The sequence below is a fragment of the Mesoplodon bidens genome (assembly GCF_964165515.1).
Source record: "Mesoplodon bidens genome assembly, chromosome: 16".
Taxonomy (NCBI): domain Eukaryota; kingdom Metazoa; phylum Chordata; class Mammalia; order Artiodactyla; family Ziphiidae; genus Mesoplodon; species Mesoplodon bidens.
In genome coordinates, this window is record NC_138173.1 from 42,578,854 (window position 1) to 42,597,316 (window position 18,463).

At 33.7% G+C, this 18,463-nt stretch overlaps 1 protein-coding gene across 10 annotated transcripts in view; it reads left to right on the top strand.

Moving 5' to 3' along the window:
- Positions 1 to 18,463, top strand: part of VPS13B (vacuolar protein sorting 13 homolog B) — an 805,800-nt gene that overhangs the window by 302,484 nt on the left and 484,853 nt on the right. For 9 of the 10 annotated variants that reach the window (XM_081258369.1, XM_081258366.1, XM_081258373.1 and 6 more), the window contains 2 exons: positions 11,551 to 11,660; positions 17,683 to 17,830. In XM_081258369.1, the coding sequence (XP_081114495.1) occupies positions 11,551 to 11,660; positions 17,683 to 17,830 (258 nt within the window). The remainder of the gene's footprint in view (positions 1 to 11,550; positions 11,661 to 17,682; positions 17,831 to 18,463) is intronic. The other variant, XM_081258372.1, reaches the window with a different exon arrangement.

Here is an 18,463-nt window from a genome sequence, read left to right on the forward strand (position 1 = left end):
GTACATGGAATTTAAAAACTATAGACCCCATTTAGTGTGGATGACTTTGAAGATTCTTCTTTCAGTTGATTTTAAGAATCATTATAATAAAAAACATTTATTAAGTTTCCTGCTATTGTCTATAAAAAGAGATATATGCATATGATCCTCAATTCTGTATGCTTAAAATTTAAGTCAGATGTAACTTCATAGAGTCAGCAAGATTAAAATGCTAAATCAGTACATTATTAATTATTTAGAATTAAGCATGATCAGAGATGATCAGTATTGGCTTTAAAATACTTAAACCAAACTAAATACTGCTTTATTCCAAGTTGTACATTAATTCATTTTTTATGCATCATTAATTCAAAAGTTAATTCTATCATATTGTTTGCAGTATCTTTGCAGTGCTTATAGCCTTAGGTTATTTAATATATGCTAATATAATTAAGATGTATGTTCGAGTTTTGGGCCTATATATAAAAGAGATGCAGAAATATTTGAAATGAATCAAACTGTCATATTAGTAATAGAAAAGATTTTACTGAGGTATGTGAGTCAATGATAATAAATTTTGTAATGATTATGTGTTGATTTATAATCTATATTTTGATTATATTTTCCAGTAAAACAAAATTTATTTATTTATTTATTTATTTATTTATTATTGAAGTATAGTTGACTTACAGTGTTGTGTTAATTACTGCTGTGCAGCAAAAGTGATTCAGTTGTACATATATATACATTTTTCAATATATTCTTTTCCATTATAGTTTATCATAGGATACTGAATATAGTTCTCTGTGCTCTACAGTGGGACCTTGTTGTTTATCCATTCTATGTATAAAAGCTTACATCTGCTCACTCCAACCTCCCACTCCATTCCTGTCCCAACCCCCCTTGGCAACCACCAGTCTGTTCTCTGTGTCCATGATTCTGTTTCATAGATAGATGTGTCATATTTGTGTCATATTTTAGGTTCCACATATGTGATATCATATGGTATTTGTCTTTCTCTTTCTGACTTACTTTACTTCGTATGATCATCTCTAGTTGTATCCATGTTGCTGCAAATGGCATTATTTAGTTCCTTTATATGGTTGGCAGTATTCCATTGTGTATATATACCACACCTTCTTTATCTATTCATTTGTCAATGGATGTTTAGGTTGCTTCCGTGTCTTGGCTATTGTAAATAGTGCTGCTGTGAACGTAGGGGTGCATGCATCTTTTTGAATTATAGTTTTGTTCTGATAAATGCCCAGGAGTGGGATTACTGGATCATATGGTAATTCTACAAAATCCAGTTGAAAGTGAAGAATTGCTTTTAAAAGTTATTTTCTAGTTATAGGATCCCATATTTGTTTATTTTTATTTTTATTTTTTTAATTTTTTTTATTAGTTTCTGCTTTATAAGAAAGTGAATCAGTCATACATATACATCTGTTTCCACATCCCTTCCCTCATGCGTCTCCCTCCCTCCCACCCTCCCCATCCCACCCCTCCAGGCGGTCACAAAGCACGGAGCTGATCTCCCTGTGCCCCATATTTGTTTACATTGATTTGGTGCAGGATACGGGGATGGGGATTCTGAATAATGAAAATCCTGAGTAAAGAGCAATGACACACTGAAGATAAATAGAAGAGAGACTTTTATGAGATCTGGTAATTTTCTAAATGGTTTTTACTTGTGGTGAATCAAGTTTTTGCTTTTGTTTCTTACATGAACCAAATTTTTCACTGAAATTCAAAATTTTGATCAGGAAAAATGTGGATGTAGTTTCATGGTTTTAGAATATAAGTAATATAGTAATATATTATCTTTATATCATGAAGTGATATGTGTGTTCTACCTTGGTTTATATACAGCTTGGTTCATATACTTGCAGATCTTTTTTTTTTATATCACTGATATATTCACCTACATACACCTAGAGATATCACTGTTTTATCTTTAAATATATATTATATGTAAGCATGTTTTATGCTTATACTATTAACTATTATTTTGTCATATACTATTCTGCACTTATTTTTGTGTCATTACATACTCTCTACTTCGTTGTCTAATAGCTGAGTGGTGTAACATTAAATAATTATAATTTGACTGTAGACATTGATTTTTTTTACATATTTTCATTACTGTAAATAATACTACAAGTGAACATCTTTGTGCATATATTTTAAGAACATCTACAAGTATTAATGTAGGATTCCAAGAAATAAAATTGCTGGATCAGTGAAAATTTTAATTTTAATGTTTAAAATTATGTTTAAAATTTTAATAGGTGATTCCAAAATAGCCTTCAAAGAGACTATACTAGTTTCCATTTCTTTCAGCAAAGCATGGGAGTGCTTTATTCTTCAGAGCTTTATCAGTAATAGACTTTAATTCATTTAAGCTTCTGTTAGTCTGTCATTGAAAAATTATCTTATTGTTTTATCATTAGTTTCTTTAGCCGTTAGTAATGTTGAGCATTAGTGAAGGCCAGTTGTATTTATTTTGTGAGTTGTCTGTTTATATTCTTTGCCCATTTTCCTGTTTGGTTGTTCTTTTACATCTGTATTGGAGTATAATTCTTTACAATGTTGTGTTAGTTTCTGCTGTACAACAAAGTGAATCAGCTATACGCATACATATATCCCCATATTCCCTCCCTCTTGAGCCTCCGTCCCACCCTACCTATCCCACTCCTCTAGGTCATCACAAAGCACCGAGCTGATCTCCCTGTGCTATGCAGCAGCTTCCCACTAGCTATCTGTTTTACATTTGGTAGTGTATATATGTCAGTACTACTCTCTTACCTCGTCCCAGCTTCCCTCCCCACCCCCCGCCCTTGTCCTGTTTGGTTTTATATCTTTTTTGCTTAGTAATTTTTAGGTCTTCCTATGTCATGAATATTGTCTTCGTTATGTTTTTTCCTAATATTTTGTTCTAGTCTGATTTTTGCCTTTACTTTTGTCTCTGGTATCTCTTATCTTTTAGAAATTCTAAGCTTTTTCCTCTCAAAGCTGTTTGTAAATACCTTTATGGTTTTAGGGTTTATGCCATAAATATAAAGTCAGAGGTAAAAAGTTTGAAACACCACAAAGTATTAATTACTGACACTTATGGTTTGAGGTTACCATTAAATCTCATTTATGAATTCTGTTCCAATTGAGAAATAAGACATAAGAGTGAGAAGGAAACCAGTTATTAACTTAATACCTGATAAAACTGATTAAGTAACTACTTGATCTGGGGAGAAAAAAGAAGAACACCAGTAGGAAATATAAAATAATAAGCAGAGTATTTTTGAAGTCCAATTTGTCTTCCTTCTGTGGACCTCAAGTGGACTGGAGAAAAACATGCAATCAGGATGAGTTCACTCACTTTGAATTCATGACCAGGGAACACAGATGGGTCTTTCTGAATGTGTCACAATTTCACACATTCTGCAATCTCCTAAAGCACTCATAACCTCTTCTGCCATCCTTATTCTTAACTTATGACATTCTTATATACTGAGAAAATGGAATTGAGTCAGTGGCTAAAATGAGCTCTATAATACTCAGTATTGCAGCTGGCCAGAGAATGGAAAGGGCAGTGGTGGTAAGAAGTGTTAATGGCGGAAGCTAATTTGAATGAAAGGATGTGCAGAATTTGGATAGATGGAAATGTGTACACAAATGTATTCAATGTATATTTTTTATTTAATCTAAATTGGGTTTGACGGTAACATTGATGTACGTGTGTGTGTATGTGTGTGTATATACATGTAACTAAAATAGGATGTTTTAAAGAGGTCTGCTTTATTAACCAACATATTTTATTCTTTCTGGTGCCCTTCATTCCTTTTCTAGAATTGAGTTTCTATCTGGCATAATTTTCTTTTGGACTAAAGCACTTCTCTAATAATTCTTAGTAGGGCAAGACTTCGGGTGACAAATTGTTTTTGTTGTTTTGTTTTCATTTTAAAAGGATATTGTCAGTGGATATAGAAATCTAGGCTGTCTTTTGTTTTAGCACTTTAAAGGTATCATTCCACTGTCTTGTGGCCACCATTGTTTCTGATGAGAAATTGTCCTTATCATGGTTCCCTTATGTCTGTTGTGCCTTTGTTCGCTCTGTATGATTTCAACATTTTTTTCTATCTTTGGTTTTCTGCATTTTGGTCATGATGTGTGTAGATCTGGTTTTCTTTTCCTTTATTTTTCTTGGGTTTGCTGAATCTGTCAGTTGATATCATTCATAAGTTTTAGAAAGAAATTTTTAAAGAATCCTTTACCTCTGATACTGTATTTTTCAAATTCTAGGATTTCTGTTTGGCTCTTTTTAATAGTTTCTGTCTCTCTGTTGCAATTCCCCTTCAGTTCATGCTTGTCTACCTTTTTCACTACATTCTTTAGCATATTTATTAGAGTTCTTTTGAAGTCCCTGTTTGATAATTCTCGTATCTGCCACCTTTGGGACTAGTGCTATTGACTGTTTCCTCTCTTTTTTTTTTTTTTTTTTTGCGGTACGCGGTCCTCTCACTGTTGTGGCCTCTCCCGCTGCGGAGCACAGGCTCCGGACGCGCAGGCTCAGCGGCCATGGCTGACGGGCCCAGCCGCCCCGCGGCATGTGGGTTCTTCCTGGACCGGGGCACAAACCCGTGTCCCCTGCATCGGCAGGCGGACTCTCAACCACTGCGCCACCAGGGAAGCCCCTGTTTTCTCTTTCGATAGTGAGTCATTTCTTTTTGTTTTACTGTGTGTTTCATAATCTTTTTTTTAAAAAATTGAATGCCAAACATTGTATGTAAAAAGAATAGAACCTATGGTAAATAACGCTTATGCCCACAAAAGGGCATGCCTCTTATTTTGTCATGTTTTTGGTTTAGTTGAGTTGGGTTTGGTCTTTGCTTTCTATTCTGTGGTTGAGCTTGTTCTGATCCTGCTTTACTTATGTTAAGTCACCCCAGACTTCAGATATTTTTGAGAGCAGGATCAGAATTTTTCTTTTAGTATGGTTTGTGACTTTCACTCAGTTCTCCTGACCTACCCTCAGACTTCAGCATGCTGTTTTCATCTGTCCTTATGGAGGGATCTATCTCTCTTAGTTCCTCTTTTCTTCTCCTAGCACAGATTGCCCTGCTTGGTGCTCACTGAAATGTTCAGAGTGGCTTTGAGATTTCTCTCGATTCTCCTTCTTTGCACTCAGACTTCATCAGGCTCCATGTACCTGCATCTCAGTGGGATCTTTCTCATCTGTCCAGTCCTGTCCCCTGTTATTCTTATGAACATTTGGTGGAGGCTTGTTGAAAAGGGATGGCAGGTGGGTAGATTCCCCTTGTGTCTACGGTTTGCAGAGATTCTAAACTGTCATGTCTGCCCCTAACTAACTCTAAACATTTGTTAAAAGGTCAGTTGTTTTCTTCTTATCCACTTTCTTTTCCTCCTACTGCTGTGCCAAGAATAAAAGCCACTGTTCATTCCTTGTGCCCTATGAGGGGCGTTTCACTTTTACGATTTTTGTTCATAGAAAATCTGTCTGATGAATGTTGAAAAGCTTTGATAGGTTACATGGCTTGTTCTTATTGTTACAATGGGATAGAGTTCTCTTGTGATTTTCTGTATCCTAAGAGAAGGGGAAATAATTATTAATTAAGTAACACGAGCTACCATACACACATACCTAAAAATCTTATGATTCATTTATACTAAATCTGACAATTACCTTGGATAAGGTTGCCAGTAGTTGGCAGCTCATCCCTGCTCTGTCATTTTTTTAGTGTCTGATTACTCTATCTTGCCTTTATTCCCCACCCTTGTTTTTGAAGTATTGATTCTTCCTTTTTTGTTTATTTAACTATGTAGCCAAAAGTTTTGAAATTATTCTTAAAACTAAGAGTAACAATTTCTTAAGAGCACTATGCATCTAAAAAGTTCTTACTTTACTCTAGTTGCGTAATAGAAAAATAGTGAGTTTTAGCCACTTAAACTTAGATGAAGATTAATATGTCTGTGTTTTTTGTCTCATTCATTGGTTTAAGATAAATGCAGGGTACTTTTTCCTATTAATAACTTGATATTTTACAGGACAGTCTCATTGGTTGACAAGGTTTCTGTAGCTGATAAGAAGGACGTATGTTTAATTTTAATGCTCTGCAACTTTGGTCTCTAACCCTTACTTCAGTTCTCATTCTTCAGCTTAGGATGTAACTGAAAATGACAGTGGTGCCTTGGTTTAACTAATTGGTAAAGCCTGAATGGAATGTGGATAAATGAGCCATTTTGGCAGTGAACAGAGGAGTAAAGCACACTTTTCTCATTAGTTGTCTCCCAGGCTAAAATTAAACAGAATAATATATTGCCAAATTTTAGTGATTTATGGAGGATCTGTTCTGAGTCAACTATCACACTAATTGTCTGCACACTTATATGTCAAAACTTGTGTGTTATTTTTAAAGGCTGTGTCTCATAAATTGCATATAATATAAAATTATCCCTTTAAATTTAGAAGAACATTATTCTAAATTATAATTTTAGCTAAGTTGTTAAATTAATAGTTTATTCTCTTTTATTACCTGTTTAACATTCATAAAGTTCAAGCCTGGCTATAAGTCATTTAGTCATTTTTGGTATAATGCAATTATGTGACTTAAATGAATATTTGTTGGTGAAGTATTTAACTTTTTCATTATAATAAAATAAGACTTTCAGAATTAATTGTCCATGTGAAAATATTTACCTATTTACACTTGTTTTCCTTTCCCTTTCTCTACCATCCCAATTTTAAAGGTGTGCTAATAACTTACTGAGAAAGTTTTTAAAAATTTACTCAACATGCTTAGTTTTTGGCACATATGAAAAGACTATTAAAATAACTTGCCTCATATGGAGAATTCCGTAATTCCTTAATTTACTTTTGTCTTTTGCAGTTTGTATTCTTTTAAATTTATAACTGCTTTGTTTATATAGGGTTTTTTTGCATATTTTCATCATAATTTAAAAAATAGTTTCTATGTGGCTTGTACTTGAGATGTATAATATTAGAACAAAACTTATCCTGATATACTTACTTTTAAAAATCAATTTAATTTATTCTTTTTCTTCTTTTATCATCTTTTAATGGTAACACTTGGTGCATACAAAAGAATATATGTAAGTTTTGAAGAAAAATCATGTAATGAATACCATTGACTATTTGCTAAGAGGCTGACTGTCAATTTATTTGCTTTTCTATACCTCAGGAGATCTTTCTTTTTATTTAGGGTTCTTTTCTGATCTTCTTTTTCTCTTCAGTGTTTTGTTTCTTCTTTGTTTGTTTGTTTGTTTGTTTAATATAGGTTTATTTTTAATTATCCAGTTTGGATTCATTGGGCTTCTTAGGTGTGAGGCTTAATATCTTTTGGCAATTCTGTAAAATTCTCAGCCATTTTTTTTCTTTGTTTCTTTTTTTGGGGCTGTATCTGGTCTTAGTTGCATCATGAGGGTTCTTTGTTGTAGTGGGCGGGCTTCTCTCTAGTTGTGGCATGTGGGTTTTTCACTCTGTAGCTGTGGCGCATGGGCTCCACAGCGTGTGGGCTCTGTAGTTGTGGTGCGTGGGCTGTCTCGTTGAGGCATGCGAGCTCAGTAGTTGTCACGCACGGCCTTAGTTGCCCCGCGGCATGTGGGATCTTAGTTCCCTGACCAGGTATCGAACCTGCATCCCCTGCATTGGAGGACGGATACTTTACCACTGGACCACCAGGGAAGTCCCTCAGCCATTATTTTTTAACAATATTACCTCTTCTTATTCATTAGTAACTCCCTCTGGAATCTAATTAGGTATATGTTTGTTCTTCTTACTCAGTCCTCATATTTCTTAACATCATTTTAACTGTTTTCTTTCATTTTTCTATCTCAGATACATTCTAAATTATCTTATTGTATTTCTTCTATTTTATTAATTTTCTCTTCAGCTATATCTAATCTGCTATTTAACCTGTCCAATGAGTTTTTTACTTCAAAAACTACATCTGTCATTTCTGTAATTTCTATTTTTCTTTACAATGTGTTCTTTGCTGATACTTTCTCATTGTTTGTTCCCCTTCATGATTGCATACTTTTGTATTTTAAACGTTTTCTACATAGCTGTTTTTTTAAAAAAAATATTTATTTGGTCTTAGTTGCGGCAGGTGGACTCCTTAGTTGCGGCTCGCCAGCTCCTTAGTTGCGGCTCGCCAGCTCTTTAGTTGTGGAGTGCGAACTCTTAGTTGCGACGCGTGTGGGATCTAGTTTCTGGACCAGGGATCGAACCCAGGCCCCCTGCCTTGGGAGCATGGAGTCTTAACCACTGCGCCACCAGCGAAGTCCCCATAGCTGTTTTTCTGTATTCAAGTATCTTCAGTGCTTCAAAGTCTAAACTTGTTTGTTCTTTTTTCTGGCTCTTGCTCACTTGCCTTCTGCAGTGCTTGCTGATTTTTTTTGTTATGGGACTCATTCACAGATCTTAATTTGTGGCTGTTATGTTACAATGAATTGGAGACTTTTTTCAAAGAGAAAAATTTATTCTGCATTTTGCTAGTGGCTATAAGGATATTCCTCAGCAAGAAAATCTAAAGCTCATCTACCTCTCTTTTCTGTTGTGCCCATTTTGAGAATCCCAGTTATATTCTCCCTCGTGTCACCTGCACCTGTTTTTTAATGTTCCCTTTTCAAAAGTCTTTTTGGTAATTATTTTGGTGTTTACGTCCACGTTTTTAAATAACTTGGCTTTTCTTGCTCTTTCTTGATTGTTCATTTTACAGCATTATTCATTGCTGTCTTATTGTGGAAAATGATATTGGCTAACTTTTACCCTCTTCAGCTCCCATCACACATTCCTCTTATGTACCCATACTCCCAGTAATCAAATGTATGATATTGTTGTATTATACATTTGATTAATCAATGGATTCATTTTTTTCAGAAGTTACATAGTTCTGTCTGTAGATATTATTCATGGTACAGTCATGTTTATCCTATGGTTAGTTATCCTTTCCTTTATAACATTTGTTTTTCCTGTATTTAATAATTGTTGTTTCTAAATTTTCCATGTACTTGTCACCAATTCACTAGTGCCATCCTGGGTCACTTTTTTCCTGTGTTGGATCCTTTGTCTTCTGGATCCCAAAGTTTTTTTCTTGTGGTAATTCCTTCTTTTGATGAAATACATTCTTTAGTGTTAACCACGTATTATTTTGGTGTCTTTAATATTTATGTGATATTATTTATAAAATATTGTGGGCTCATGTGACAGCAAGCAGTTCATAGTAATCTAAATCTAAATGTAATTTTATTTCTGTATATGGATTTTAGAAAAGTCTTTTAACTTTTATGGTTAAATTATGTATTCTTGAATTTAAATGAATTTTTGAACTCTATTTAAATGTGTTCAACACATTTCTTTAAAATAAAAAGGATTTTTTCATATTTCAGCCCAAATTCTGTTTATCACCTAGTAACATATTTTGATAGAATGAGTTGTTATAAAACAAGAACACTATTCAAATTAGCTGTTGCTATATAGACTCATATATCTAGATACTGTATTTTTGTTAGTTTGTGGAGTTGATAGTCTCTGGCATAATAGAGCTGTTAGAATTATTTGAAAACTGGATATAATTTTGGGAAAGTCTTATTTTATTTTCCTTAATATAATATAGCATGTTAAGCCTTTATTCTGTATACTAGTGGTATTTGAGAAATAGGAGAATTTAGGTTCTTATGAGGAATCTGCATGCTATTACAGGAAAAAATATATATTAAATTGTATTTTCCAGTTGACTTCAGTTATGACCCCCCTGTTTTGCAGTCATCTTGTATTTAGCTTCTCCCCATCATTCCTTTCTGATATGTGTATTTGAGTGAATCATTGCTCACTAGCACATGCTTTGTTACATGGAAGGAGGGATTGCTTATGTTGTCTCAGCATGTTGCCTAGGAATCTATACCAATTTTGGGTTCCTGGGAGAAGTAGCAATGTAAAGTAGAACAGGAGTACACATGGCAAATTTCGTTTGAAAATTCTGTGCAAAGCTTTGAAAAAGGAGGAAATTTCTCTTTTGCTTGCTTCCTCTCCTCCATCCTTGTATCTCAGTCTCTTTGTGGTTCACTTTTCATAGGACTTGATATTAATACTACTTATACTAATTGTACTAGATGTTTTAATTATCTGCAATATTATAGAACAAATGGGCTTTTTTCAACTAACCTGAGAACCTGTCTACCATTTATTGTGATTATTTTTTCAGCTCCTACCACGTGGAAGGTACTTTTTCAGATGCTGGAGATAACAGTTGAGAGCAAAGCTGACTAATATCCCTTCCTTCATATTCTATACATCCTAGTGGAGCTAATACTATTTTTATCAAAAAATATATGTAGAAATATAGAAATATATGCAAAATCTTATTTACAGATATACATGACCTGCCCCACATAAATTAAGAATGGGATATTCTGCTTTAGTTAAGTTTATGTGAGCTACTTTTTATTAGAGAGGGACAAAAATGTTTTAGTTAGTAGGATGGAATTGCAACTTGTTACACTTCAGTCTTTGTGTTTCATGTCAGAATGTTAGCCTGCATTTCATCTAGGCAGCTCTCTCTCTTTGCTTCTGAACACTTAAAGCTGTAATTTACAGTGATTTATTAAGTGGTTATAATAATGCTTCCTTTCATATCATGAATTAGTTCTGTAACGTAAACAAAAAAGGGAGATAATATTCCCTTCTCATGGCCAGTATAGAAGTTGTTGTTTGCCTAAAAAATAAAGTTTATTATTATTTTTAAAGGCAAATGCACATTTAATGAGATATAATTCACATTCCATAAAGTACATTATTTTAAAGTGCATAATTTAGTGGTTTTTAGTATATTTGCAAGGTTGTACAATTCACCATTTTCTAATTACAGAACATTTTCATCACTCCCAAAAGAACCATATATCTACTAGCAGTTATTTCCCATTCTTTGCTCCCCCCAGGCCCCAGCATCCACTGATCTACTTTTTTCTTCATGGTTTTGCCTGTTCTGGCCATTTCATGTAAGCAGAATCGTATAATATGTGGTTTTCTGTAACTGGCTTGTTTCACTTAGCATGTTTTCAAGGCTTATCCATGTTATAGCATGTATCGGTACTTCATTCCTTTTCATGGATAAATAGTTTTCCATTGTGTGATTCTACCACATTTTGCTAATCCATTCAGGAGTTCATCATGGACATTCATATTTTCCCACTCTTCGGCTATTGTGAATAATGCTGCTATGCAAATTTGTGTACAAGTTTTTGCGTGGATATTTGATTACAGTTCTCTTGGTATATACCTAGGAATAGAATTGTTGGGTCATATTGTAACTGTATATTTTGCTTTCTGAGGAAATGCCAGACTGTTTTCCAAATTATTTGCACTATTTTATGTTCCCACCAGCAATGTATGAAGGTTTGAATTCCTCCACATCCTTGGCAACACTTACTGTTGTTCATCATTTTTATTATGGCTCTCCTACTTATTGGTGTAAAGTGACATCAAGCTTATTATTTTTACGAGGAATGTAACAATTTAAAAATCTTGTTTTTTAGGTGCCGTACTTCTTTGTAATGTACAAGGACTAGCAGTTAATATTGACCCTATCTTATACACCTGGCTCATTTATCAACCTCAGAAGCGAACCAGTAAACATATGCAGCAGGTGAGAAGTTTTTATAATTCTCTAAATAATTTTTTTTCTTATTTGTTAGAGTTATATATTTCTTCTGTTGATTTTGTTTATAGAGGTACCAGAATTCTTCTACCCCTTTCAAGCAATTCTATTCTTTAATTTCTGTACAAGAAATTACAGTTCAAAGTAGAGTTGCATTGATTGTTAAAGGGACTTGGTCTACAATTGCTTGTAAAGCAGATACTTTAGAGAGACTAGGTTAGGTAGTCCTATTTTACTGGCTTATTTTCCCTCATAGTGCCTACATGTTTGTTCTCAGAGTGTCCAATACATAATAATTGCTTAGGAAATGTTAGCTTTCATTTTCATTATCTCTACATTTCTTCTTCATCTGTAGGTTTATTCAACAAACATGCACTGAGTGTGCCTAACTCTGGTGTTGGGATGGTTGGTGCAAAAGACTTGGGATATGTGTGTGTTTAAAGGGGTCTAAATTACAAAGCAAAAGGAGCTAATTATAGTCTCCTGAATACTTACGTGTAATTCTCTATGTATATCATGATACTTAAATGTAATTCTGACAGATGGGTTTTATTATTCCTATTTTAAAGATGAAGAAACTGATGCTTATTGAGATTAACTTACCTATTTTCACACATCTAGTATATCTCAGAACTAAGAATTTTTTTTTAACATCTTTATTGGAGTATAATTGCTTTACAGTGGTGTTAGTTTCTGCTTTATAACAAAGTGAATCAGTTATACATATACATATGTTCCCATATCTCTTCCCTCTAGAACTAAGAATTTTTGAGGCCAAATTTATGTGATATTGAATTGCATTTTCCCATTGACTTAATTGTAATTTTATAACATTCTACTTGGAATAGCTTTGTATTTTTTTTCTGAGGTAACTTAAAGCTAATTTATAGGAGAAAAGTATATAATTTTATATTTACATAAGAATATAAAAATTAACTAAAAAAGTGCAACCCTTGTCTCAAGGAGCATCTTTTTAAAAGTTTTTCTTCATTTTGTCCTAATTTCATTTGAAACTTCTGCCATCCCTTCTCCATTTCATGCTTCCTTTTATCAAATACATACAGAATACAGTGCAGTATGCTAGGTACTGGGGCTATAGAAACAGAAATCATGGTTGAGAATATCCCTTCCTCTAGAGGTATTTAGTGTATTTGAGAATGTGAAGGAATATAGTAGTAATGCCATTCTTGGTACCTCCCTTGGTATCCATAGGGGATTGGTTCCAGCCCTCCCTCCCCTGTGGATACCAAAATCCACGATGCTTAGGTCCCTTGATGTAGTACAGTTGGCCCTCTGTATCCTCGGATTCCAGATCAACAGAGGGCTGACTGTAATTTCTATGTTAGATGTATTTACAGGAGTATATGAAAACATAAAAGGAAACATTCTCATGATCGGGTGAGGATGGGTGTTAGAAGGAGGAATTGACAATTGAGCTGAGCATCATAAAAGTAAGCCAGACAAGGAAGGTTGTTCTAGACTAAACTGTGAACAGAGGCAAAGACGATGGAGTAACCTGGCAAGAAAGGGACCTTCAGTGTTTCCAGGCTAGAGCCAAGTGTTCTTATAGAGACTGGTAGAAATTGAGAACCAATTCATAAAAGATTTTATTTGTAATGGTAAGTGTTTGAGACTTTATCCCAAAGGGTACAGAGGAAGTATAGGAAACTAATAAAAATAGACTTGGATTTTAGAAAGTTTACAAAATACGGAGTATGAGTAATGGAGAAGTTAAGACTAATGGCAGGGACAATTTGAGAAAAATTTAGTTGTAAACTTTTTTTTTTTTTACTGAGATATAACTGACATATAACAGTATATTAATTTCAGGTAGCAACATAACAATCCAATATTTGTATATATTGCAGAATCACCACTATAAGTCTAGTTAACATCCATCACCACACATAGTTAAATAATTTTTCCCTTGTGATGAGAAAAGATTTACTCTCCTAGTGACTTGCAAATATAGAATACATATTATTAACAATAGTCATCATATTGTACACTACATTTTATAACTGGAAGTTAGTACTTTGCCTTTACCCATTACACACACCCCTCCCTCAATCCCCCTGTCTCTGGCAAACACCCTCTCTTCTCTGTATGTAGAGTTTGATGTTTTGGGTTTTTTGGGTTTAGTTTTGTTTAGATTCCACATATAAATGTGGTATTTGTCTTTCTTTGCCTGACTTAGCAGAATGTCCTCAAGGTCCATCCATGTTGTCACAAATAGCAAGATTTTCTTATTTTTTAGGGCTGCATAATATTTCATTGTATTATAAATTTTTCATTGGTTATTTTATAAGTGATGCAGTTATCTCCAGTACACCATAGATATCCCTGAATGTCAGGTAGCGTTATATCAGCTTAAGTAAATTATACATTTGTTTGATTGATACCAAGTACCTTCAAAGATTTTGACTTTTTATTTTGTTTTTATTATATTTTTACATAAGTATTTTTAAGTTAAATATAAATATATATATTTCTCTAAGTTCAAAACTAGTAGTTTTCATTTAAAAGATAAACTAACAAATAAATACCCATAATCCTAATCATTCAGTTACAAATAATATTGGGATAAATATCTTCATATTTGAATTTTTCTTTAATTATTCACTTAGAATATATTTTTAGAAGTGTAACTAGTAACTTTAGGCATGTGGTTTAGCATATTTTAAGGCCTTTGTAATATTGCCAGTTTGCTTCCAGAATTGGTGTACAGTTTATATTTTTGTCAGCACTTTATAGTATTACTATTTTGCTACAGTTCAGCATATCTCAAAAATATGCTTTGAAAATGCCTTTAATCTACTATTTCAGTTCTACATTTTCTCCAACATGGAAAATTGAGAGTATAGTTGAACCCTATGACCTTATTGCCCAGTTTCAACACTTATCAACCCATAACTAATCATCTTCACTTTTAAAATCTGTTGTGTGGAAAAAGGCTAGTATTCAGTAGCGGTAAAAATGTAGAAAATGGATGAATTCATATATTACTCTTTTGAGTGAAAATTAATAAATTTGTCAGTGTCTAATAAAATTACACATGACTGTAGCCTATGACCCCAAAATTCCACTTTTTGATAGAGCTGTGTTCTTACAGTGACATTCATATGAGCCTAAGGAGTCATGTATAAGCCTGTCCCTGCAGAATTCTTTGCAATGGTGTAAAATTGGAGACAACCTAAATGACTGTCTCTAACGAAGCAGATAAATAAAGTATGGCATGTTAACATGATGTATTATTTTTTTGTTAAAAATTATTCAATAGGTTTTAGTATGGAAGTCTCAAAATTCTATTTAATGCAAAAATCAGTTTCCCAAGGACATATGCAATATGAGAGTACTTATTATATTTTTCCCAAACCACCCTGCATATATTACATATTATATATTATCTATTACATATCACATATTATATATAGTATATATTATATATAAACTATATATATGGCATATGTGTAAGTAAATATGGGTGTAAAAAATTAAAGGATTGTATCAATATCATAATAGTGATTGACTCTGGGAGGGAATGGGCAGTTAGCAATCAGAGGGGATTTTAGCTTTATCTGTAATATTTTACTTTTCTCCTTAAAAAAAGCAAATATGATAAATTGTTAATTGCCAGTAATTATTGGTTATAATGAAAATATGGATGTTCTTTTATTCTTCATTAGTTCCTATATTTTTACATTTATTAAATTAATAATAAAGGAAAATTTTATAGGAAGAGGGACAAAAGGCTTTTTAGGTATTTTGGGACCACGGGATATTGATGGGGCAACAACAGGACAGATATGGGATGAGGGTACAATGGAAATTTGGGGGAATATCCCGTACCAGAAGGCAGAAGAATGTAAGCAGAGCAACAGGCGGTTGCTAAAAATAAATGCTCCTTCTTTTGATATTTTTGACTGGGGTAGTCATATTTCCAAAAAAGCGGTGGGAATCACTCATCTTTTACATTTTTTCCAGTATCTCTTCATGCCTGACATGTAGGAACTATATTAGCAATCATTCAGCAAATATTTATGAAGAGTCTCTATTGCTCACTGTTAAAGGTATTTTGGATACAGCTGTGTAGAAGACATGTAAGAGCCTTGCTCTCTTGTTAGAAAGGGTTTTTATTTGGCCTTTTACTACATTTTTACTGATGTGAAAATGCACCCAGAGTCTCAACCACCAAAAGAAAGATTTTTCGTTTGTTTGTTGTTGGGTATTTCCAATATCATAGCTTCCATCAATCTCATCTTTCACCTATTGTGCATGAATTAAATATCACACTATACAGCACAGAAGTTTTCTGTAATTACATATTATGTATTAATTTTGATTCTAAACTTGGTCCTAACTTCTTTGAGTGCTTCATCAATTCCAGGTTTATAAATGATGTCCAGGAAATTCAAGGGATTATGGAATCACTAAATGTTAGAGCATAAAGGGATTTTCTAGTAGACATCTCCACCCCCTTGTTTTATAGATGAGCAAGTTTAAATTAGACTCAGCATTTCTTATCTAGCTCTTAAATATTATTTCCTATTTAGATTTGTAAAAATATTATCAGTTTGACTAAATACTTAACATGAAAGCAGATATTCTACGTTGTGGTGTTTCCCACAATATACTTAATCTTTCATTTTCTCATTATCAGTTTTCTTGTCCATTTACTCACCCTAGGGAACAACTTGTAAAATAATTTGGCTTTTTTTCCACTATATTATATGGTTATATAATGAATCTATGTTCTCATTGAAATATTTATTCATAATTTAAATAATATTAAATAGTTACCATAAGTTGGGTGAAACTTAAAGTTGGATCTATAAAAGTGTGGATGTTGTAGTGTTGAGGGTAACATTGGACCACACTCCAGCCTAACCAACCCCCTCCAGATTCACCATCTGATGCAGCTGTATCACAGTTATCATCTGTTGTTTCCCAAGCTGCAATTTCCTCCTCAATTTGTGGCTAAAACCCAACATTTGATGATTGTTTTCCACTCAGTTCAACATTGATCTTTGATCCTGAAGCAAACTTAAAAATAACTTTTTTTTTTTGGCCAAAAATCTGACAAGATTGTATTGGGCGTCATCAGCAGTAACATCAGACTTTATTTCAGTGAATAAAGATGAAACAGCTGCTTTATTGTCCAGCTCAGCACTCATGCATTCAATATAGGATTGTAATGTTTTCCAGCTTTCTTTAACTATAGATATTTTTCTGTGCTTTCTAAATATGCTGTGGATGTCACTTTGTCAGACACAATATAGAGATTTTCAGCAATTCTCAAAAAAAAATGGATTGTCCATAGTAACATGTACCTAATCAGTTTATAGAAGTACTTGCCTAAAATATCATTTTATAAGGATAACTTTTCATTTACTAGTGATCATAATTTTCAAAGTTAATTTTAGTTTTGATTTGCCTCTAACATGTTACCTTTATACTTCTTACTAAAATTTATGTTAAATTTTAATTAATTCCAAGCTCTCTTGGTTTTCGCACAGAATTCTAATTTAAAATTGAAATTGTTAAATATTCCTGTGTGAGTGTGTGTGAGAGACAGTGACCAAGAGGGAGGGCAAGAGAGATTGACTGATTCATTGATTTAAAATAATAAAGCCCCATGTATAGCATGAGGTATGTAGTCAATTATAATACCTTTGTATGGTGACAGATGATAACTAGACATATCATGGTGATCATTTTGTAATGTACAGAAATATCAAATCACTGTGTCATGCACTTGGAACTAATATAAAGATGTACCTCAATGATACCTCAGTTGAGAGCAAAATATGTAGACACTGGGGGAAAATTTATCAAAATGCAAAAAAATGATGGTTATCTCTGGGTGGGTGGGGATTATGGGTGATTATTAATTAAAAATGAATAAAGCCTCAACCACAACATGTGATGGACTTTCTTCAGTGATGCTCTGTTTAACCTTCTCTGCTTAAGAAATAGTAAATAATTCAGTTTTTCATTTGACTCTCTCCAGCAGCCTGTGATAGCTGTTCCTCTTGTTATGCCAATTAGCAGAAGGAAGGAGGATGAGGTGTCTGTTGGAAGTGCGCCCTTGGCAAAGCAACAATCATATCAGGCCTCTGAATATGCCAGCAGCCCTATAAAAACAAAAACAATAACAGGTATGTGTCAAGAATTCTAAAGGGTCTGTGATTTCACCCTACCTCTAAGCTAAGAAGTTATCCAGGCCATAATTTCATGAATGCTGCCCAGAGACCCAAGAATCCTGGAGTGGAAACAAAGGACTTTATTATCTATAGCATTAGCAGTTACCGAAGTATTAGCATTTTTTTGTGTCCCTGCCCTAAGCCTAATTCCTACAGGATGGCACAAAGAGGGCCAAGTGATACCTGTGTACAGTGGATTATATTACAGGAGAGGAACCTGAACCTTTATAATGGGTAGAAATTATGCCTGCCATTTTCTCTAGTGGGAGGCCCTATATGTACCTTACAAGACTGTAAGCAAACCTGCTCTTTGTTCAGAAGGAAGACAATATCTTTGTCTTCTGAGGCTGTACACTGTACAGATATCCTTGAAAATAACGTTGGGAACAAAGGCATTGACTGCCTCTATTTGTAAGACAGGCAAAAAACACAAGAGACCCATGGAAAATCATCTCCCAATAATATCATTATGTTCCTTCTTAAAGTGAATTCTTGCAATCCACCCTACATCTCAGTCTTCTTTCATCCCCCCTCTGTTGGTTAGCTAGATCACCTATGCAGATATAAAACATAAATATTCTTCCATAA